At 40.8% G+C, this 23,923-nt stretch overlaps 1 protein-coding gene across 1 annotated transcript in view; it reads left to right on the top strand.

Annotated features, from left to right (window-relative positions):
* The window catches only part of LOC137428878 (uncharacterized), a 100,749-nt gene that overhangs the window by 53,403 nt on the left and 23,423 nt on the right, over positions 1–23,923 (top strand). The window contains exon 2 of the mRNA XM_078780755.1: positions 6,574–7,006. Coding sequence (XP_078636881.1) covers positions 6,586–7,006 — 421 coding nt within the window. The 5' untranslated portion in view covers positions 6,574–6,585. The remainder of the gene's footprint in view (positions 1–6,573; positions 7,007–23,923) is intronic.

The raw sequence follows: 23,923 nt of genomic DNA on the forward strand, positions 1-23,923 counted from the left end.
GGGGAGACTAGGCTATGACCACGCTATATTCTTGATGGATCTCTCGCATCTTGATATGTCTCCCTCTCCAGGTTTTATCAGAGTGTACTAAACGCATGGCGAACTCTAACGACAACAAGAGCTACGCATTCGTACACAAAGCAAATGTTCTTGATGGAACCTTTGTTTTACAATTCAATTTTCCATGATATGCCTGCTGATAGGTGTCTCGTTCAATGCTTTGTCGCGAAGAACATAAAATCGGTCGCCGATCTTTTAAGCCCAAATGGCAGTTGGATTGGAGCTGATGCATTGGCAAGCCTGGTTGGCGTGCGATCCTCCAGAGTTGTGGCACGTATGCTACGCTGTGTGCTTCATACCTATGTACAGCTTGCACCTAACTGGGAGCAAGTCCAAGCAGACAACGAACAAGGTGCTTCTCCTGCTACCTTTCCTGAACTTATTTGCAAGTTTTACCTTGCCAACTCTCCTCCGTGTACCCCCTTTAGCATAGGATTCAATGGGTTTCCTAAACAAAAAGACCTATTTGGGTTGCGTAAGTTTCCTTTTGCAAGGGCAAATGACACAGCGGAGGGTTCGATGGAGAGACCTCTTACCTTGTTCCCCCCCATATTTTCCTAATTGAAAAGGATTCTATCATCCTCCTGTGCCGCCACGACATGGTGACCTCCAATGGAGACTTGCACACTGGATCCTCCCCTCTAACCACTTGCTGCACCGCTTCTCAAGTCTCCTAGCAGATGAATGTCCCTTTTGTAAAAGGCCTGAAAACCTCTTTCATATTTATGTTGAATGTCAACGGTTGGCTCCTTTATTTATCTTTCTTAAGAATTGTTTTGGCAGGATTGGTTTGGTTTTCAACACTTGTGTTTTCATTTTTGCTTAGACATCTCACACAAGAATTTGAATGATGTGTTAGGTAATTTCCTGCTTGCACAGGCAAAATGGCAGTGTATAAATCAAGAAAAAGAAAAGTTGATGACCTTGGAGCTAATGAGGAAAATGCCTTCTTCTTGTTTAAAAATCTTGTGACGAGCCGTGTAAAGTTAGACTTTGCCTTTTTCTCCATAACAGGAAGGCTGCCACAGTTTGAGACCAAATGGTGCGTGAAAGAAGTCATTTGTAAAATCCTGGAGAAACGTTTATTGTTTTGTGAAATGTTTTGTGTATAATTTTACTGTATTAATATTTTTTGTTTGTTTCTCTGCTTGAAATGAGATGTGACCCCTATTTGGGGGTTTTCTTTTCTATTTTTATAATAAAAAGATACAAAAGTCTCTCACATCTATCTCTCTCTCTCTCTCTCTCTCTCTCACATCTATCTCTCTCTCTCTCTCACATCTATCTCTCTCTCTCTCTCTCTCTCTCTCTCACATCTATCTCTCTCTCTCTCTCTCTCTCTCTCTCTCACATCTATCTCTCTCTCTCTCTCTCTCTCTCTCTCTCTCTCACATCTATCTCTCTCTCTCACATCTATCTCTCTCTCTCTCACATCTATCTCTCTCTCTCTCTCTCTCACATCTATCTCTCTCTCTCTCTCACATCTATCTCTCTCTCTCTCTCTCTCTCTCTCTCTCTCTCTCTCTCTCTCTCTCTCACATCTATCTCTCTCTCTCACATCTATCTCTCTCTCTCTCTCACATCTATATATATCTCTCTCTCTCTCTCTCTCTCTCACATCTATCTCTCTCTCTCTCTCTCTCTCACATCTATCTCTCTCTCTCTCTCACATCTATCTCTCTCGCTCTCTCTCTCTCACATCTATCTCTCTCTCTCTCTCTCTCTCTCTCTCTCTCACATCTATCTCTCTCTCTCTCTCTCTCTCTCTCTCTCTCACATCTATCTCACTCTCTTCTCTCTCTCTCACATCTATCTCTCTCTCTCTCTCTCTCTCTCTCTCACATCTATCTCTCTCTCTCTCACATCTATCTCTCTCTCTCTCTCTCACATCTATCTGTCTCTCTCTCTCACACATCTATCTCTCTCTCTCTCTCTCTCTCTCTCTCTCTCTCTCTCTCTCTCTCTCTCACATCTATCTCTCTCTCTCTCTCTCACATCTATCTCTCTCTCTCTCTCTCTCTCTCACATCTATCTCTCTCTCTCTCTCTCTCTCACATCTATCTCTCTCTCTCTCTCTCTCACATCTATCTCTCTCTCTCTCTCACATCTATCTCTCTCTCTCTCTCTCTCACATCTATCTCTCTCTCTCTCACATCTATCTCTCTCTCTCTCTCTCTCTCTCTCTCTCTCTCTCTCTCTCACATCTATCTCTCTCTCTCACATCTATCTCTCTCTCTCTCTCACATCTATATATATCTCTCTCTCTCTCTCTCTCTCTCTCACATCTATCTCTCTCTCTCTCTCTCTCTCACATCTATCTCTCTCTCTCTCTCACATCTATCTCTCTCGCTCTCTCTCTCTCACATCTATCTCTCTCTCTCTCTCTCTCTCTCACATCTATCTCTCTCTCTCTCTCTCTCACATCTATCTCTCTCTCTCTCTCTCTCTCTCTCTCTCTCACATCTATCTCTCTCTCTCTCTCTCTCTCTCACATCTATCTCTCTCTCTCTCACATCTATCTCTCTCTCTCTCTCACATCTATCTGTCTCTCTCTCTCACACATCTATCTCTCTCTCTCTCTCTCTCTCTCTCTCTCTCTCTCTCTCACATCTATCTCTCTCTCTCTCTCTCACATCTATCTCTCTCTCTCTCTCTCTCTCTCACATCTATCTCTCTCGCTCTCTCTCTCTCTCACATCTATCTCTCTCTCTCTCTCTCTCTCTCTCTCTCTCTCTCTCACATCTCTCTCTCTCTCTCTCTCTCTCTCTCTCTCTCACATCTATCTCTCTCTCTCTCACATCTATCTCTCTCTCTCTCTCTCTCACATCTCTCTCTCTCTCTCTCTCTCTCTCTCTCTCTCTCTCACATCTATCTCTCTCTCACATCTATCTCTCTCTCACATCTATCTCTCTCTCACATCTATCTCTCTCTCTCTCTCTCTCTCTCTCTCTCTCTCTCACATCTATCCCATCTCATCTTCAGTTGTCATACCCTTCCTCCCGTCTATGGTACATTGGATTTTGTGTTGAGGCAGTTGCCCTGAAACAACTTGCCTTTGCCTTGTGGAAGGCAAATCCAATGGAAAGCAATCTCCATTCCACATAGCTCAGAACAAGTGTGTGTCTACCCTAAGGAGGGCCAGGAAACAATATCTCTCTACTCTCAAGAATGAACTCTCAAACCTGTCTCACTCCTCCAAATCGTGGTGGCGTCTGGTTAAATCTGTTTCTGGTGTTTGTTCTTCCTCCATCCCCTCCCTTACCTCAAACGGCCACATAACTATCTTCGCACATGAAAAAGCTGAATACCTAAACTCTGTGTTTGCCTCAAAATCTTGTGTCACAACCCCGTCTTTCTCTGTACCCACCTTACCCAGTCGTGCACAGCTGCTCCTGGAATCTGTGTCCTTTTCTGACAAGGTGGAGAAGTTTCTGTCAAACCTCGACTCTGATTCTGCAACTGCACCAGACGGCATCAGCCCACGGGTCCTAAAATCCTGCTCTGCCGCTCCATCTCACCCTCTCTCTAGTCTCTTCAGCCTCTCTTTTGCTCAAGGTCATCTGCCTTCAACTTGGAAATCAGCAAACATTACCGGTTTACACAAAAAAGTTACAAAAACAGATCGTTGCAACTACAGACCAATCAACCTGCTCCCAATTATCAGCAAAGTTATGGAATCCAACATTGCTTTGGTTATAAAATCCTTCCTCTTCCCCAATGGCATGATCTCTGAACATGAATTTGGATTCAGACCAGGTCACTCGACTCAAGACATATGCTGCTTCTGCTGTCTCAACAATGGATGGAGGTCCTCAATGTCAAACAGGAAATTAGAGCTGTCTCTCTTGACATATCACATGCCTTCGATACGGTCTGGCACCCCGCTCTGCTCAACAAACTCTCCTCCTATGGTATCCATGGAAATCTCCACGCATGGCTTGCGGACCTCCTCTCTAGTCATAGTCAACGTGTGGCCCTGAATGGGTTTCTCTCATCTCCCCTTCCTGTTCAGGCTGGAGTTCTCCAAGGCAGTGTTCTGGGCCCTGTGCTTTTTCTGGTCTTCATCAATGATCTCTCCGACTCTCTGGAAAATCCTCTCTATCTCTATGCTGATGATTCCACTCTCTGCCACTTCAGATCGGAGGTCTGCAGCATTTTCACTCTCTGCAGACCTGGACAAAATCACAGACTGGTCAAACAAGCGGAACATGTCTTTAAATCCTGACAAATCTCACACACTTACTATGTCTCTCCGAAAAAACTGTCTGGACAACCCTTTCATGGATGTCTGGACGTCTCTGCGGTAATCTACTTTCTCAACAATCCTCTCCAAGATGTTCTGTTATTCAAGCTCTTGGGTCTCACAATCTGCCATGATCTTTCCTGGGAAAACCACATTTCCAAGCTGGCCTCTAATGCCAGTCGCCGACTGGGCATCCTCCGTCATGCAAAGTCCTTCCTTGGCACACCTAAGCTCCTCACCACATACAAGGCTTTCATCCGCAGCTCTCCCTCTGGGCTCGTGCTCCTGCCCTACACCGAGCTCGGCTACACGCTGTTTGAAACCAAAGCTTTCATAATCATTGGAATCTCCCGCAATGAAGCTAACTCTGAGGGCCTTTCACTCACTCACTACAGGCAGGTTGGTGGTCTTTCTGTCTTCTACTGACTCCTCTCTGGCCTAGCCCCCCCCCCCCTCTCCAGCCCTGTCTGTGCTCAGTATCCTAAATACTCCTACAGGTCGCAAAATATCTGCCAGCAACCCTCTTCTTGTGAAACTGCCAAAATCAAGACTCTCTGCTCACCTTCTTTCTTTCATTCCTCTTTTCTCCCGCCTCTGGAACAGACTCCCTCACTCTCTTCAATCCAACTCCTCCCTCCAGGTCTTTAAAACAGCTGTTCACCACCATCTCTTATCTTCCCCCATCCAAAACCTTGATCTTTTCTACCCCTGTTAATTCACCCCAGATCCACTTTTCTGAAATACCGACATCTTTCCTGGAAGTCTGAGCTGTATCCATGTGTTTTTTTTTAACCTCTCCCGCCCCCTCCGCCTTCCCACACCTCCTCCCCCCCTTAGCCCTCTCCCTCCCACAGATCTCCTGATGTCCCTGCTGTCAAATGTTGTACTTGTGTGCTTCCCCCTCTCTCCCCATCTTGTCTCCCACTCCCTTTATTTTGTCTTATGTGTCTGTTTGTTTTTTATGTCATAAATGTTAGCTCTTACACGAGCCTCGATCTTGTATCCAAAAAAAAAAAAAAAATAGCCGAAAGTTCTGCATAGAAAAAAAATTGAGACATGGCTCACTGTAAAAAAAAAAAAACACTCCTTGGAGATTAAAATGTTATTAATGATGATGCCATATGTGCCGCCATTAAGACATCATAATTCGACAAGTAAAACACTTCATCCGATAAAGATGAAATTTCTTGTCATCTGGGGATAAAATGGTGGAGAAAAAAAAAAAAGATGATGTCATAGGTCACGTGGTTTGGCCGCCATATTTGTTTCAACACAAAAGCCTTAAAAACAACTGAAAACACATCCTGACAAGGGTATGCAATCTTCGATTGCTGTTTCTTGTTACTTTTGTAATAAAAAGGAGCTTTGGGAAAACGCCATGAAAACGCCATGAAAGAATTCCATGGAAGCGGCAGGAAGGGTCGTGTTATTTACCCTTGGAGGGTATATAGAGTGCAAGAGATCTATGATCAGGTGTGATCGTTGATGTGATAAGCATGGACTAATGTCTGGATTTCTCCAAATCTATTTCAGTTCAGTGTTGAACAGCATTATCGAATCTTTAAAAAGGTAACCAAATGTGTTTGTGGTTTATAATATTTTTTACTTCCTGTGGAGGCCGTTACTCCCACAAAAACGGCACGATACGCTATTTATGCACGTTAACACGGCAGAGAAAAAGCACTTGGTGAGGTGGGATATTATCAGTATTAATATTGTTTTGTAATAACATTAATTTTATGTTATCATCATTAGTTTTGTTGGTCGAAGTGGCCTTGGAAAAACGCCACAATAAAGCTAACTTAACATTGATATACACCTCAACACGTGTCCCCATTGGCAGCAATGGTGGGGAAAACAGCCTTGAGGGAGAAACCCCCCTTGGGAAGGGGGGAAAATGAATGTGCTGCAACCTTCATTGTGTGACCATTAGTCCTCCTGTTAAGTTTGGTTGAGATTGTATCAGTAACGACAAAATGTATCACGGTGAAAAATCATCAGACAGACAGAGAGGCAGACAAGCAGACCAGAATTGCGTATTTTAGTATGATAATTAAAAGAAATGCATTTCCCCATTTGTATTTGACGCGCTTGGGATATGCCTGGTCGTGCCACATCGTGTTATCTACATTTCTCCCCTCATCCCCCAAATGAAATTGCATCCTTTTGGTGGATAAAAATGGTTTGGGAAAACAAAAATTCCAAACAGAGTAAAGAAAATAACATGTATAACTTTTCTGTGATTAACATAAGCATTGTATCCTTGGCAGGTCATCGGTGAAATGGAGAGCTTCTTGGAATGGCTCCAATCACAAGGCCTGAGAGCAGAAACAGCCCAAGCAGTGATCGATAAGCTTGGAATTGAGGATCAGAAGGTTATTCGAGCTTGTATTGAGTCAGATTCATTGCGGGACGAGCTCCTCGCTCTCTCCAAAGAGAAATTTCAATTTGCAATGTATGCTGACTTCTGTAAATTTATGAATTCTTCTTTAAAGCCGCAAGATGTCCAGATTGCAGGTTCTTCTCTGTTGGGAAGTATTTTTGTCAACTTGGATAATGTCATTCGGGAACTTTCCAGTTTCTGCCAAAACTTTGTTGGATTCCAAAATGTGCAGCTGGAAAATCGTCCTGGTGTCTCTGGAATCGGGTTCAGTGATGTCTGCAGCCTCCGCTCTCAGGATGATGGATTAAGACCCACGTCTGGTATGTGACTTTTTTCTACAACATAGCATGTCAACAAATATCTTGATCTTCTACCATTGCTTTTTAAAAATTATTTTATCATGTATATTCTCTTTTGATGCAGTTTTGTATGGCTAATATGAATGGATTTTTGATGTGTGGTACAAAGTAATTTTTTTAGCTCACCTGGAACATATATCTGGGGAGCTTATGGGATGGCGCATCGTCAGTCCGTCCATAAACACTTGCAACTTCTTCTCCGAAACTGCTGATGGGATTGACCAAAAAAAATCGAGGTCTCAGAGGTCTACAGGAGGTTCACCCCAATTCCACTTTTTTGAAATACCAACTTCTGGCCTGGAAGTCCTTGGTGTCCTTGTGTTTGATACTTCTGCCACCCCCCTCCCCCCAAGCCCTCTCCCTCCCACACATCTCCCTGCTCTTAAATGTTGTGTGCCCTCAAGTGTTTGTGTGCTTCCCCTTCTCTTGTCTTCCGCTCCCTCTTTTTATATATTTTGTTTGTCTGGTTGATTTGTTTGTGAAGTAAATGTCAGCTCTTTCACGAGCCTCGGTCCAAGTATACACAAAAAAAAAAAAAACGATGGCAGAGGTGGTTTTTAATCTCGATTCAAGGGCTACAAAAGTACCACGCCTTGACATCGCCTGGGACCGATGTCTTTGCCACGTGAGACAATCGACTGGTATTCTGACACCATTCACAACGCACAGTTGGACAAAGCTGAGAGAATCGGGGGAATCACGCAAGGATGGTGTCTATGACCAACTGAAAGATCATTGGGGTGAAGGTCAAACTGGTGGCTATCATCGACAATGCTACCAGGCATATACAAACAAAACTATGATTAGTAGACTTCTATCAAAGCCAACACCAGGGGCATCCGTGCAGCCACCAACAAGTGTACCTCCAATCACTGGATTGAGGTTGAACCGTTCATCACACACACCTACACTACCAGACACATGTATCTGTCAGCAAGTAGTCAAACGATCAGGATTTCGACAGGAGAAAGTATCCCAATGCTTAACAGACAGGGGCAGTGATCAACTTCTTGCTGCGGCGTAACGCAAAGGAGATGAAAGAGTGCTTCTTGATATTAGAGCAGACGACCTTATTGCTAAAGAAATCAAGTATCATAAGATATGCTACAGCTCGTATACACGTGAAAGACAAAAGATAGATGTTAACGCTTCCCCAGAAGGTAAAGGCCACGACAGGGCGTTTGAGCTGCTCGCTAACCACGTATCACAAAGTATCGTTGATGAATTGGATGTCGTCAAAATGACAGATCTACGGGATATGGACATCACGATGCTTGACGAGTGCGGCATTGACGCTCCAGAGTACCGCACCAAAAAGTTAAAGAGCAAACTTGTCACACATTTTGGTGACAGAATCACCTTCTGGAAACCACACAGAAGGACTGAAACTGAGTTTGTTTACTCCAAGTCTGTGTCCACCGGTCAGGCCATGGAAGCTGGAGCTGCTGCTGCTGGTATAGAAGTAGCAACTATGTCTGTAGTTGGTCGCAACGATGATGCAGTGAAGGAAGTCTACAGATGTGCTCAAGTTATTCGAACAGAGCTACTGGCAGTCCGCAACACGATGCCATGGCCTCCGAAGGCTGAAGACTTAGCAGAGCACAACGTGAATGTCCCCGATCTTCTCTACAATTTTCTGGGATGGGTACATGATGGCGATTCAGAGGATGGCGTTGTATCCACAGAAAGATGCAAGCTTTCAGAGAAAAGCAACAGACATGTCCTGTCTATTTCCCAAGATCTCATGCACTGTATATCAGGCGGTCGTATCAAAACACCAAAACAGATAGTGTTACCACTGACGATGAAACTCTTGACACGAAGCACCCAGCTGGTAACATTCCTGAACCGGTTTGGACATGCACTGTCAAATAGCCAAATACAATAAGTTGAAACAGCAATGGCAGAGATGCACATCGAGCAGGTTGTACAGGGCGCTATATACACTCCGAATATACAGCCAAATAGTCCAGTGATGATGTGCTGGGACAACAGCGACCTCAACGAGGAAACGCTCAGTGGTTCTGGAACCACACATTGCATCAATGGCATAGTCATTCAGAACTATGTCCAGCCCATTGCAACTGGACCTGCGGTCCATCATAAACGAAAAAGGAAGAGAGCATTCACCCCTCAGCCTTGCAATATTCTGCAATACAATGCTGGAAGTCGACGTGGACCATGTACAATCTCTATCACAGAACAGGATCTAATGTGTCTTGAAACACCAGATTGTATAGACGACGCGACAAACAGTCCAAACACAGAGCACAATGACTTGGGTTCGAGTGATGACTCCAGCGGCAGCGGAGATGAAGACTAACTGGTCGTACCAGTGGAAGGCTATCAGGGATAACAGAATCATCAGATGGGGAATACTAGGAGGGGGAGAGTGTAGTTTGAGTGGTGTGGATGAAGACAGGATGGTTATTGCATGACAGATGCATAATTGTATAATTTCTAGGAGTGCAACAACAACAATTTCTCGGAGTGCAATTTTCTAGGAGTGCTAACAATTCAGGTTTGGAATGATGAGGTGGGAGGAGGCGGGGAGGTGGGAGGAGGTGTAAGAAATTGATGACATTGTGCAGTGTGGTATACGGGGGGTGGGGGAGGGGCGAGTGGGAGGGAGAGGGGGTGAGGGGGGGTTATTGTTCAAAATCTACTGCACCAGATAGAATCCCTCCAATTGCTTCGAAGATGTGTTCACTTGAACTGTCTTGTGTCCTCTCAAAACTGAATTGATTGTGCATGTCAAAGTCTGTGTTTCCACTTAGCTGGAAGCAGGCTTCTGTAGTCCCTGTCTTTAACGGCTCCGGTGAGATCCTTCGGTGAGATCCTTCTAACTATCGGCCTGTTAGCCTTCTACCCATTATCAGCAAAGTGTTTGAATCCTTCATGAAACAACAACTCATGACTCATCTGGAAACCCACAACCTCCTAACTGATGTGCAGTGTGGCTTTCGACAGTCAAGGTCTACTGGTGTTGTTCTGTCCCTTATCACTGAACATGTGAAGAGGGCTTTGTATCATCGTGGACAAGCCAGGGTTGTTTCTCTTGACATCTCAAAGGCTAAAATCAAAAGGCATTTATGGAAAATTGCTTGAGACCATCTCTGATTTCCTTGCAAATCATAAAATATCTGTGTTACATGAGGGACAGTAATTCCCTGTCCATAATACAAATTTGAGTGTTATCCAGGGTCTGTCCGAGCTTGGGCTAGGAGTTGGGGTTGAGAGTTGGGGTTGAGAGTTGGGGTTGAGAGTTGGGGCTGAGAGTTGGGGCTGAGAGTTGGGGCTGAGAGTTGGGGCTGAGAGTTGGGGCTGAGAGTTGGGGCTGAGAGTTGGGGCTGAGAGTTGGGGCTGAGAGTTGGGGCTGAGAGTTGGGGCTGAGAGTTGGGGCTGAGAGTTGGGGCTGAGAGTTGGGGCTGAGAGTTGGGGCTGAGAGTTGGGGCTGAGAGTTGGGGCTGAGAGTTGGGGCTGAGAGTTGGGGCTGAGAGTTGGGGCTGAGAGTTGGGGCTGAGAGTTGGGGCTGAGAGTTGGGGCTGAGAGTTGGGGCTGAGAGTTGGGGCTGAGAGTTGGGGCTGAGAGTTGGGGCTGAGAGTTGGGGCTGAGAGTTGGGGCTGAGAGTTGGGGCTGAGAGTTGGGGCTGAGAGTTGGGGCTGAGAGTTGGGGCTGAGAGTTGGGGCTGAGAGTTGGGGCTGAGAGTTGGGGCTGAGAGTTGGGGCTGAGAGTTGGGGCTGAGAGTTGGGGCTGAGAGTTGGGGCTGAGAGTTGGGGCTGAGAGTTGGGGCTGAGAGTTGGGGCTGAGAGTTGGGGCTGAGAGTTGGGGCTGAGAGTTGTGGCTGAGAGTTGGGGCTGGGAGTTGGGGCTGGGAGTTGGGGCTGGGAGTTGGGGCTGGGAGTTGGGGCTGGGAGTTGGGGCTGGGAGTTGGGGCTGGGAGTTGGGGCTGAGAGTTGGGGCTGAGAGTTGGGGCTGGGAGTTGGGGCTGGGAGTTGGGGCTGGGAGTTGGGGCTGGGAGTTGGGGCTGGGAGTTGGGGCTCGGAGTTGGGGCTCGGAGTTGGGGCTCGGAGTTGGGGCTCGGAGTTGGGGCTCGGAGTTGGGGCTCGGAGTTGGGGCTCGGAGTTGGGGCTCGGAGTTGGGGCTCGGAGTTGGGGCTCGGAGTTGGGGCTCGGAGTTGGGGCTCGGAGTTGGGGCTCGGAGTTAGGGAACTTTGTTCTTTTCACATTGCTTTCGACTTTTTCATATTTCTCTTACGTCATTCTAATTCTTCCTGCTTCTTTTTTTCCCTCGGCCAGCAAAGGTGGATGGAGGTTATGTTTTCACCCCTGTCTGTCTGTCTGTCTATCTGTTTGTCTGTTTGTTTGTTACTTGGAAAAAAGTAAAAGGTCAACACAAAAAAGTTTACTATTTTTGAGATCAGCATAGACCTGTCAACATAGGCCAAAGGTCAACCACTTTTTTTCAAATTTCTAAAATCATCAATTATAACTTATTGACTTGAAATTTGAATAGGATTTACATGTCAGCGGACTGAATTCAACCACCAAGTATTTTGAAGATCAACATTGGCCAAAAGGTCAACATAGGCCAAAAGGTCAACATTTTGAAATTTCCAAAATCCTAAATTTTCATCCGATTGACTTGAAATTTGAATATGATTTTCATATCAGTTAACTGAATTCAACCAACAACTATTTTAGATCAACATATGCCAATAAGTGTATACATAGGTCAACATACATAACTACAACAATCAACATACACGACTCACAATAAGTTCGGGATATTGGCAGGTTCTTCGGTGTGGTTGATTTTGTGTATTAATTATGTTGAAAAAAGTTGTTGGTCCTAATTCTATGGTTATTAATGAGTGTGAAAAAACACAGCATTCTTGATTTCAATACCATAACCCTAACCCCTATAAAAAATATAAACTCACTCTCACAATATCCCTAACTTATTGTTAGTAGTGTATAATATAACATATATGCATAGCAACATAGGTCAACTATAACAATACACACCAAAACTATATCAACTATAACATAACATAGTCAACTTTAACATCGGTCAACATTTTGAAGTTTCTATAATCCTCAATTTTCATCCGATTGACTTGAAATTTGAATAGGATTTTCATTACAGCAAATTGAATTCAACTACGAACTATTTTTGAGATCAACATAGGTCACAAAGTCAACATAGGCCAAAGGTCAACACTTTTTTCAAATTCTTTAAAACCTCAATTTTCATCTGATTGACTTGAAGTCTGAATAAGATTTGCTTATCACCAGACTGAAATCAACCGCCAACTATTTTTGAGGTCAACATTGGCTAAAAGGTCAACATCGGCCGGATATCTAAAATTGTTAATTTTCATCCGATTAACACAAAATTTGAAGACGATTTGTATATCAGGTCACTGAATTCAACCACCAATTATTTTTGAGGTCAGAAGGATGCTCTAGTGAGTGCCATTCTACTTTGTTCTCCTTTGCTAAGTGTCACTCTATGAGTGATTTTTCATTTGTTTGTTTGTCTGTGAACAAGAATATCTCAAAAAGTTATGGACGGATTCCAACGAAATTTGGCAGAGATGTAGCGTATGTGACAAGGACGAAATGATTAGATTTTGGTGAAGATCTGGACTCGGATCCGGCTACTATAATTTTTAAAGTGATTCTTCACCATTGGGAGATGGGGCCAAAAACGATACATAGCAGGACATCTCAAAAAAGTTGTGGACGGTAGTAGAAGGAAAATGTTGGTTCTGGGACACATGAAATTTAACATTGAAGTCAATGGGGAAAATTAAGGAAACTTATTGACTCACACCCCCTCTCTCATAAAATTACATGCCTTTTTCTCATTAAATTGTGCACCCTTATTTCTCCCCCACTGAGACATGATCAAGTCTAGCCAGTTTAATATTTATCAAATCAACCCCTGGTGTGTATTGACAACTGTTGCAAACTCAAACAAGGAGCCAATGAACACCCCTTCAACCTTTGGCATCAAACTAAATTTATTATGACATTCATCTCCATCCAGTATATTGATGAATAATACATTATCATTTTGTTCCAAGTATTTCTTTTGAACCAAGATAAAATGATACACCTCTCTTAATGACCTTGTTTGACCACCCCCCGAGCCACATATGATTTTAAGATTATAGTAAATTATTTTTCCCTCGATTTCTTCACAACCATCAAACTTTTCTGTCCAGTCTAGGATATTACCTCCCAGAGCCTCCAACTTATTTGTATTTAAATTTATTCTTTTATTTGTTTTATTTACCTTCACCCCCGTTATCTCCTCAATTATACCTATTTGGTATTTCTCACATTCGTTATGCTTTCCATTTATATACCAAGGTTGATTACACCTCCATTCCTTGGTTTGATCATAACCTGGTTCAATCATTTATATGATGGTAAAAAAGGCGACGATAACCGCTGATAAACATTAAAATCCCTACCCCCCACCCCTTAAAAAAAAAAAATAATCTCATCACTTATAACCATAAGGGGCACTATCAATTCCATTCTCTAAAATAAATCTCTCATCATCAAAAGCCCCCAATGCTTTCTTATTCACCTCTTCAGTATATAACTTATGCTTATAACTTCTTATCGTATTCATTTTTCTAAACTCTTCTTTCTTTAAAGTTAAACAATTATAATGATTTTCAAAGTTTATTGTTTCTTTAATAACATTTTTCTTTATTCCTTTCAACTCTTTGTCACTCTTTTCAATATTATTATCAATATATTTATAAGCATAAGCCTTAGACCTCAATCCCACAAATTCACTCATAACATTTCCTCCTAATTCATCCTTGAACTTTCCAATCACCTTTTTATTTTTAGAAGAGAACAACTCACTCTCTGGACTATAATTACGAGTATCATAGATATTCATGTCCTTTTTCATGTCTGAATAAACATCATCAGTATTAATTTTCAAGATGAAGCTATCTGAATCCATGTATAGAAGATTAACATCATTTTGATATTTTTTCTTTAAATTATTATAATAATAATAATAATCATACATCAAAGACTTTGAAAGATCAAGAATTGTTGTTCCAATATAAATCGGTTTGTTCATTTCTATGCTTTCCTTAACCAAATGGATTGCACAAAAGTTCTCTGTAAACACCTCGGCTCTTAAAAAACTCGGTCTATTAATTAATTTTGATGCTTGTTCCCAAGATGTTGCAAGTCTTATGTTTTGTCTATTCCTAACATTTTCCTTGGTCTTACCAAAGACCACATTATTCATCAATTTATAAAAGTCCTTTTCAAAATCAGTTTTTGCTTCAGTTCTCTGGAGTGTATTAAAATCAATATACTCCTTCAACCAATGGCTTTGTTCAAACTGTAAAACTCGATGGATCTTCTTTATTCTCAACCCTGCTGATAAACATTGTCTCCAGTTCCTTTGATGTAAAACATAATTTCCTTTATTATATAATGTAGTAAGTAATTTCTCTGTTGATTTACCTTTTGCATTAAATGATTGTTGATAATCGCTTAACCATTCTTTTCTTGGTCTTACTTTATCAGGAGCGTAAGGCAGATCTTTATGTTTATTATGAAGTTCGTCAGGATATTTCAAATCAAGCTCAAAATAATATCCAATTTTAGCTTTATCCAATTATTTTTGTGTAGAGATAACGATATCCTGTAAAACCTTTTCATAATCTTTCTCTTAAACCCATTTGAGTTTTCCATAAGGTAGGGCTTGAGACATAGCCCATCCATACAAATTATTAGCATCATAATACATCAAATAAGAACTATCGTTTGTAGCATCATAATTAGAAAGATATTTGTTGTTAGCTTTAGCATATCTACTCGAACATACTTAAGATATTACTCCTCGTTTAGCCTTTTCTATCATCAAAAGCATATCTACATCACTGATCAAATCCAAACCTGTTTTGTCATTTTTAACATCGCACTCCAAGCTAAACCAGGAGCAGTGTAATAGTGAGCAGGGTCTAATCCATAGGAATTTTTATTATGACAGATGCTTCTAAAAGTCTCAAATACATCAGCCAATAGTAGGACATCAGTTTTGAGATACAAATCATGATACTCACCAAGATTCTTGATGTTGTATTTTTTCCAAACATTTTGTGCATGTACATAATCTTTATCAGATATATGACTGTTATTTAATTTATTATAGATATTTTCTTTTGAAGGAAGTTATGTTTCATTGAATCTCTCAAATGAGTCCATATAATCAAAGGGGTAAATTCCCTTTTGTGTTAATAAATCTTTATCTGAAAAATACTCAAAGACATGGAAACTCTTTTAGATTTTGAACCAAGCTGGCCAATGGACTTGCCATGAATTTAAATGTATCAATAAATCTGATATGATCTGAATAAATATGAATCTGATCTGAATATGATATGATCTGAATCTGAATAAATATGAGTTATAGGAGATGTATGAATTGTTTTTGTGAATGAAATGTATTTCTGATCCGTGTTAGGAATTGCTGAAATGTCTCCAGATGTCTTTGAAAGTTCATTAATAAATCGATGCGTATCATAATGAGCGTTGTTATGAAGAAAGACAGGAATGAAAGAGGGGAGTTTATAATTAATATTACAACTTTGATGAGCCGGACCTCTATATTTACCAGTGAGATGACAATGATCTCTCACCTTTAGGCCTTCACCAATTTTCTCCTCAGAAATATGACAGACAGCCTTTGACTGCCTAAATTCTGTTTCTTCTTCTTTTGTTAAGGACATTGGTTTATTCGTTTCTCTCATTATCTTGGTTAATGGAACACAGTCTTTTTCTAGTCGTTTCACAAACTCTTCTGAGGCATTTGAGCCTCTATACTCCTCTAACTTGTTGTATTCATCACATACGGATGATTTGATATAATAACAGAAACCACAAGGAGTATGTTTTTGATATTTACTCGTGTAAGACCCTTTAGGGTCTGGAGAAGCAGTATCTATTTTTTCGAAGATACTTTCGAAATCTGCATATATCACAAACGGATGTTTGTCTGTTTTCTTTTCATCTTTGAATGTAATCTTTGATCCTTTTACTGGCATTTTAATTACCGTTGATTTATGATCACCACAATAATTTGAATGTTTATCCAATCTTTCCTGAGTATGAAAGGGGTTAAGACAACGCATACACAGAAATATTTTATTTCGTCTTTTACATATTTGTGAGACTGTTGATTTTCTAGATTTTTTATGTAAGCATAATGAGAATTTTCTCCTTCTTTAAAGTAGAGAAGATTTATATGTGGTTTATCTTTCCTAATGTTTTCAGAGATCTTTAAAACCTGAATATCGTTTGTTTCAGTTAGACTATAAACATTAACTGATAACTTATTCATTTTCTCGAATTTAGGAATATCTCTTAATGCCATTGGAAACTTTAGATTTTTAACATTCAAGGTATTACGGATTCGTCACTTCCGTCTTTGTGGTTTTCATCCACTGGAAGCATTTTTAGTTTCATATACAGTGAAACCTTGACTTACGAGTTTAATTCGTTCTGTGACCGAGCTCGTAACTCAATTTGCTCGTTTCTCAAATTAAATTTCCCCATTAAAATGCATTGAAATGCTATTAATCCGTGCCAGCCCGCCAAAAACCACACCAATTTTTTTTTTAATATACAGTATATATATAAATATCTCGCGCTTTATATTTCACCTGTATGCAGCATACAAGTTGGCAGGATGGCCTGGACTGGAGGTACGCACACTTAACTCTAAACTGTCCAGCCTGGGTTTGAATCCCGACCCAGCTATAACCTGTCATGGGTGAATCACAGGCAGGGTGATTCATCAATGTGTGTGCCGCTAAACTGGGCGCCCCGTTTGCGTCCCATTAGTTGTTGGATGTTAAGGATCTCACCGTGTTTTCCACAAAGAGAAGGCGAGCTATCGCCGGCACTCTGAACAAGTTGTGGCCTGGCATGCTCTTCTCCTCTGCCGTTATATACGTCCTCCTCAGCATCTTTTTCCAGAAGAGCCCTGTCTCGTCACAGTTGAAGATTTGCTGGGGGATGTATCGTTCGGCTTCTATCAGTTCGGCAAAAGTTATAATAAAATCTTCAGCTGCCTTCACATTCGAGCTTGCTGCCTCACCATGCCCGCCGCCTGCTGCACCAAATCCCCGTAAATGTCTCGGGCCTTCTCACACATGATGTTCTCGGTCACGGTATCTCCTGCGAGCTGCTTCTCCGTCAACCACACAAACAACAACTTCTCTATCTCTTCATGGATAGAGGTCCGGAGCTTTGAAATAATCGTAACGCCCTTGGCTGGCGTTATAGCCTTTATCGACTCCTTCTGCTTCAAAATCGTACATATCGTAGAAGTACGTACTACGATCGTACTGCCTCACCAAGTCGACAACACGCACACCTCGCTCATGTTTTTCGACGATTGCGTGTTTTATATCCAAGCACATCATCCTGTTCTTCTTCTCAGTACTGCCCTTGGCACTCAATTTCTTAGGACCCATGGTTAAAACTAAGAAATTTTCCAAAATAACCAAAATGCGAAAACAAAGCAGCAGCTATATACGGCAGAGATGCTTGCACGGCAAGATAACCACGTGACCTGAACCCACCTGGTGGCGGGTGGCATAAGCTCCAAAATAACCAAAATGCGAAAACACAGCAGCAGCGATATACGGCAGAGATGCTTGCACGGCAAGATAACCACGTGACCGGAACCCACCTGGTGGCGGGTGGCGTAAGCTCCAAAATAACCAAAATGCGAAAACAAAGCAGCAGCGATATACGGCAGAGATGCTTGCACGGCAAGATAACCACGTGACCGGAACCCACCTGGTGGCGGGTGGCGTAAGCTCCAAAATAACCAAAATGCGAAAACAAAGCAGCAGCGATATACGGCAGAGATGCTTGCACGGCAAGATAACCACGTGACCGGAACCCACTTGGTGGCGGGTGGCGTAAGCTCGTAACTCAGATCTCGGCTCGCATCTCAAAGCAATAAACCGCCCGAGCGACGGCTCGTATCTCGGAAAACTCGTAAGTTGGTGCACTCGTAAGTCAAGGTTTCACTGTACTATTATTGTTACAGTTTGAATGTGAAATGGAGAAAACTGTCTTCAAAAGTAGAAATTAGTGTTTCAAAAGAAAAACGAAATGGATCGGGAGAAACCGGAAGAAGAGGAAGCAGAGGCTGAAGCAGATCAAGTGAGATCGGAAGAGAAAGGCCGATCTGCTTGGAGGTGTCGAGCGGACGTTGGTGAACATTGGTCACGAGCGCAAATTGGTTTCCCCGGGAAAGGGATTCCTGTGACAGTGTCGCTGTGGCAGATAAACCTGCGTGACAGGTTTTGATGTGGGTTCCGAAAGTGAGTCATTGTTGGAGAGCAGGTACGCCTCCATTACAGGCCCGTCCGCCATTTCCCCTCGCACCAGCCATTTCACCTCGCGCCAGCCGTTAGCCTGGTTCGCGTGTGTCATGGATTTCGCCTGGGAATTCGCGGTTCTCCGCTTGGGAACCGCTGCTCGTTCATATCGGCGTCATTGTCTGGTGAACTGAAGGTGTGAATTCCCAGTCACCTTTTGGGTGAGCTTTTGCCTGACCGATGTCGGCCTGACACCTCGCCAAGTGGCTCTTCGGCAGCGTCGACTGTCAGCCGTCCTGGCTTCAGGTCTCAGTACGATCTGTTTTCTTGTGATCACCGGAGCGTGGATCGACTTTGGGCCAGGGGCCGTGACAGTGACTTTGGGGGTGTTACAATTCGCTCACATGGAGTACCGTGAGTTATTGAGTTAAGAAACTGGTGGTACCATCATAGGAATTATATGGTATTTGTTGTGCCATTGAGATTTTACTGTACTTGTGCAAGTTGTTATTATTGTGTGATATTTATACAATAGTTGGTTTTTGGTATCAACTGATTGGTGTGGTTTCACCATTGGTCATTGGCACACAGAATAGCACATCTTTCTGCCGTGACTCTTTTCGGGGCTCGGAGGTACACAGTGACCGGGTATTGGGGAGGAGCACGTAACAGCATCTTCATATTTTTTTATAACGTCATACCCTCTCAGGTTTTGATTGTTGTGGATGAAGATGTGCGAGAACAGACCATAGGAAACATTTATTATCTTTGTTTTGAATATTGATAATTGCCTTTTTAAGTTTAAGTACCCTCTGAAGATCAATGTATGAAGAGGCTTTTAGAGGATCTGATTTAAGAATGTGAATGTCTAAGAAAATAATTTTACTAATATTAAATCCACTTCCTACAACTGAATTATCCACATCTTGCTCTTGTTTTACAAGTTCATCATAAACACCCGTTGGTTTAAAGTCTTGGTATGATGATATAAAGTATGGCTCAGTTCTCATGTACGGTGTATCTATAACTCCCTCATCTTTTGAGATTTCCAATTTCACACCCATATAAAATTTAAGTGGTTTCATTTATTTTAGTGTATTTTTAATGAGAGTTTCAACAGCAGGTTTAACTATATCAACCGCATCAACTATTGATTTTGGACCAGGAGGCTTAAACTCAAAGTCTCTAATTTTAATATGCCCCTTAAATGCTCCATCAGAGTTTTTAATAGAGTATCCAGACATAGTCATGTGTTTGCGTGATTGAAGGTGAGACTTAAAGCCATCCTTTTTAATGTCCTTATTACAGACATCCCAGTGTTTAACATTAGACTCTGGAGGTAGTTCTCCTGTATTTCGTCTATGCTTTTTTTGTTGTTAGATGACGCGCCAAAGCACGTTTGTGGTATTCATGATTACAAACGTCGCAATACGTTGTATCCACCATATTTATATAGTAAAAAACTTGATGAAAATGTCGTGGTAATTTATAGATATTTCTTCACTTAAACTAAAAATGTGGTGGTAATTTATAGATATTTCTTTGCTTAAAATGAAATAGTATCAATGATTTCAACCACTTAAGAATGGTCTCTTTTATAAGTAATTCTCTGCTTAAAATAAAAATCAATTCTTGGCATAGATCCAAATTAGTATGGCTCCTTGGAGGAGACTGTTTAAGGTTTTAGACCTTATTTTTCAATTTTTATTTTGGAGGAGACTGTTTAACCCTCTAACTTTTTTACTTAAATACAATGTTTCAAAACACAAAAGACAAATTTCAATCAATTTCCTCATTTAAAAAGGATACTGAAATATATTGCACGGATGTAAAATTGAACAAAGATGATTACAATAACTTTTGGATTAAACCTATTTTGAAAGATAATATGAGCTACTCAATCCCTTTTAAAGGAAGAGCATTCTCTGTCTTTGGGAAACCATCAATTAAAGTAGTTATAACAAAAGTTTCACCACTATTTATGGAGATCTATAACAAACTAGAGGAGGTAATGAAAGATGTAAAAGTATCAAAAAAGAAAACTCTTTTTACTGAAGCTGCCGAAAAGGAAGATAAAACTATTAACTCTAAACACGGTGAAATTTCTATTTTCTCTAATAATCCTAAAGATGTTAATCTTTAAGAAATGAGAGACGTTAATAAATCGGGTGAAATGTTGTTCCGCTCAATAGTATTTCGGAATCATTTTAGAATTACATTTAACATTAAAAATATCGTAGTTGAATCTACTAATGAGAAAAAGTATATGGATATGGATGGTAATGTTTTTTCTACTAATTAAATATGAGTCATTATTTAAGTGAAGACTTTGGAGAATATGAACAAACTGATTCTGATGACTACATTGGATCTCAAGACAGTTATTCTACCCTGTGTTCAAATGATAGTTATGAGAGTAGTTTTATAGATGATAGTTGTAGTGATATTGAAAGTGAAGATACTATTGATAGTGATGAGTCTTCATTTTAAGTAAAGTTTTACTATATAAATATGATGCGTTCAAACGATATGTTGGATTTTGAACCTCTTGAATTCTCAGATACTACATATGATAAATTAGAGAATTGCCCTGCGTGTGATAGGTTAGGATTAAACATAGAGCCAAAAGCTCATAAACAATGTTTATTCTGTGATTATCTATTAATTAATGATGACAAAAAATAAAAAAAGGAAAATAATAATTTTAAAATTACACCAAAAATGAATTATTTTACAAGATTAATAAGAGAAATGAATATGTATGTAGTGTGTTCAAAAAGTATCCGACCTTTATTTTTTGTGCGTAAAAAAAAAAGAAGCTAGGGAGGCGTTGATTGGTGCACGTATGTAGACGATCCTAATGCGCACGCGTGAATTTTTTCCCACCTGCAGAAGCTGTCATTCGACGGCAGACCGCCGATGAGTGAGGACATGTAAGTGAGCGCCGTCGGATTTTCGTTTTTGACAAAATGACGGAAAAACTTGAACAACGCTACTGCATCAAATTTTGTGTTTTTTGGCCTCGGGGATGTTGGATGCTTCCATTGTGATGACTGCAACTTGGTTTCTGGGTCGTACCCATAAACCCAGGACTCATCGCCAGTGATCACTGTGTTGAAGAAGCTGGGATCGCTGTTCACAGTCTCCAGCATGTCCTGTGCGATCTCCAAACGGAGTTGCTTCTGCTCAATCGTAAGCAGCTTTGGTACGAACTTCGCTGAGATTCTCCTGAAGCCCAAATCCTCCTTCATAATGGAATGAACGGTGTTGAATCTTGCAGGTCGTTTCCACTTGGGAATCTCCAAGCTTTACACAAAATTTGATGCAGTAGCGTTGTTCAAGTTTTTCCGTCATTTTGTCAAAAACGAAAATCCGACAGCGCTCACTTACATGTCCTCACTCATCGGCGGTCTGCGGTCGAATGACAGCTTCTGCAGGTGGGAAAAAATTCACGCGTGCGCATTAGGATCGCCTACATATGTGCGCCAATCAACGCCTCCCTAGCTTCTTTTTTTTTACGCACGAAAAATAAAGGTCGGATACTTTTTGAACACAGTAGTATTATTCTGATGATGTTAAACACCTATTTAAAAATAACTTGCACACTGATATTGGTATTCATAATGTAGAAGATGCTCCTTTTCTCACAATGGAAGAGATTGATAAAATTAGTCATGTTTCACGGTTTAGTGTTATTCGCCGTTAACGATGATCATTTTCAGGCTAATATCAACACAGAATATTATATTAATAAAATAATGGATTATCTTGAAATTAAACGTGAACTCAGGTTAAATTATAGAATATCAAAAAAAGCATGTAAAAATTTAGATCTCCTTTTTTCAAAATATATAAATGAATGATTTTATACCCGTTTGGGAAAATAAGATAAAATTTAATAACCATAAAAATCTTCCAAATTCATTAAGATGTCTAATAGTTGGTTCAAGCGGATGCGGAAAAACCTTTTTGCTTTTAAACATGCTCCTTCGTCCTAATTTTTTAGATTATGATAATTTAATAATTTTTACGAAGTCAAGTTTTCAACCCGAGTGTCAACTACTCTCACAGGGTTTAATGTGGATCTTAAAAAGGAAGACATTATCGGTTTATTTAAACTTCAAAACAAACTAAATGATTATGATATCGAAGATATAATACAATTATTTTGGGCTACACAGAAAACAAAGAAATCAAAACCTATTACTTGTATTCTCAGTGATAATACAGATGATATACCTTCACCTCAAGATTTAGATAAATCAAAAGTGAATCTTGTTATCTTTGATGATTGTGTTAATGAGAGAAACCAAACGGTTATGGATAGTCATGGGTTATGGTTATGGGTTATGGATATCAGTCATATTTTCAACTCCCTCGGCACTCAATAAGAAACAATGCCAATACTTTTATTTTATTTAAGTTAAATTCAATAGATACAAATAATTTTTGGAGAGATAATTGTTCTACATTATGTAGTAAAAAGGAATTTGAAAATTATATGAAACATACCACTGGAAGATATAAATATATTGTTGTGAAAGAAGATGAGATATTAAAGGATGTATTTTTATTTTAAAGATAATTACATATATAAATGACTACTATTGTTATTAATGAATGAATGATCGTTTTTAAGGCCATTTTCCCCACTAGAGCGGGGGTTAGCCTTGCGGGCCGCATGACAATCATGGTTCCCTGTTTAAGCAATGTTTTTTTTTATGGCCGGATGCCCTTCCTGACGCCAACCCTTGGTCGCCTCTTACGATGCGCAGGGATACAGTGCACCTATTCTAAATCGGGGTACACACCGTGATCATTCATCCCAGCAAGCTGGTACTCAATTTGCCGACCTCGGAAGGATGACAGGCTGAGTCAACCCCCCTGGCATTAATTCAGCGATTGACCGGGATTCGAACCCAGGATCCTAGGATCCCAAGCCGGCACCCTGACCGCTAAGCCAACACCAGGCTCTTGTTGTCCAACACCAGATTATTAATCTTGTGGGTAAATCTGCTTCTGGAAAAAAAACTTTCATAAATCTAGGTTCTTGAATAGTAAGAATGAAAAGATTGCAAGTTTTATTAAAAAACACCCAATGATTCGTATTGTAGGTACTACAACCAGAGCAATGCGACCTGGAGAAGTAGAAGGTGAAGATTATTACTACATTTCAATGTAGGAACATATGTGATTGAAGAATGAAGGTCAAATATTTGAGGAGGTCTCTCTTGGTTCTACAAAATATTCACATTGTAAAGGTGAAATAAATAAAGTAAAATCTAACGGTCTTGGGATTTTAGAAACTAATCCTGAAGGAATGAGACAAATTATTAAACATTTGCATGGTGATGGAGTTAAGATTTTATCATTTGGTTTTGATATCGATGAGGAGACTCAACGCAAACGTATGAAAAGCAGAGATACAAGTATTAGTGAAGAATAAATAACAACTCGTATTAATGTTAATAAAGAGTTTGAGGAAATATTTAA

Source organism: Myxine glutinosa, chromosome 6 (assembly GCF_964187855.1).
Source record: "Myxine glutinosa chromosome 6, kmMyxGlut1.1, whole genome shotgun sequence".
NCBI classification, from domain to species: Eukaryota; Metazoa; Chordata; class Myxini; order Myxiniformes; family Myxinidae; genus Myxine; species Myxine glutinosa.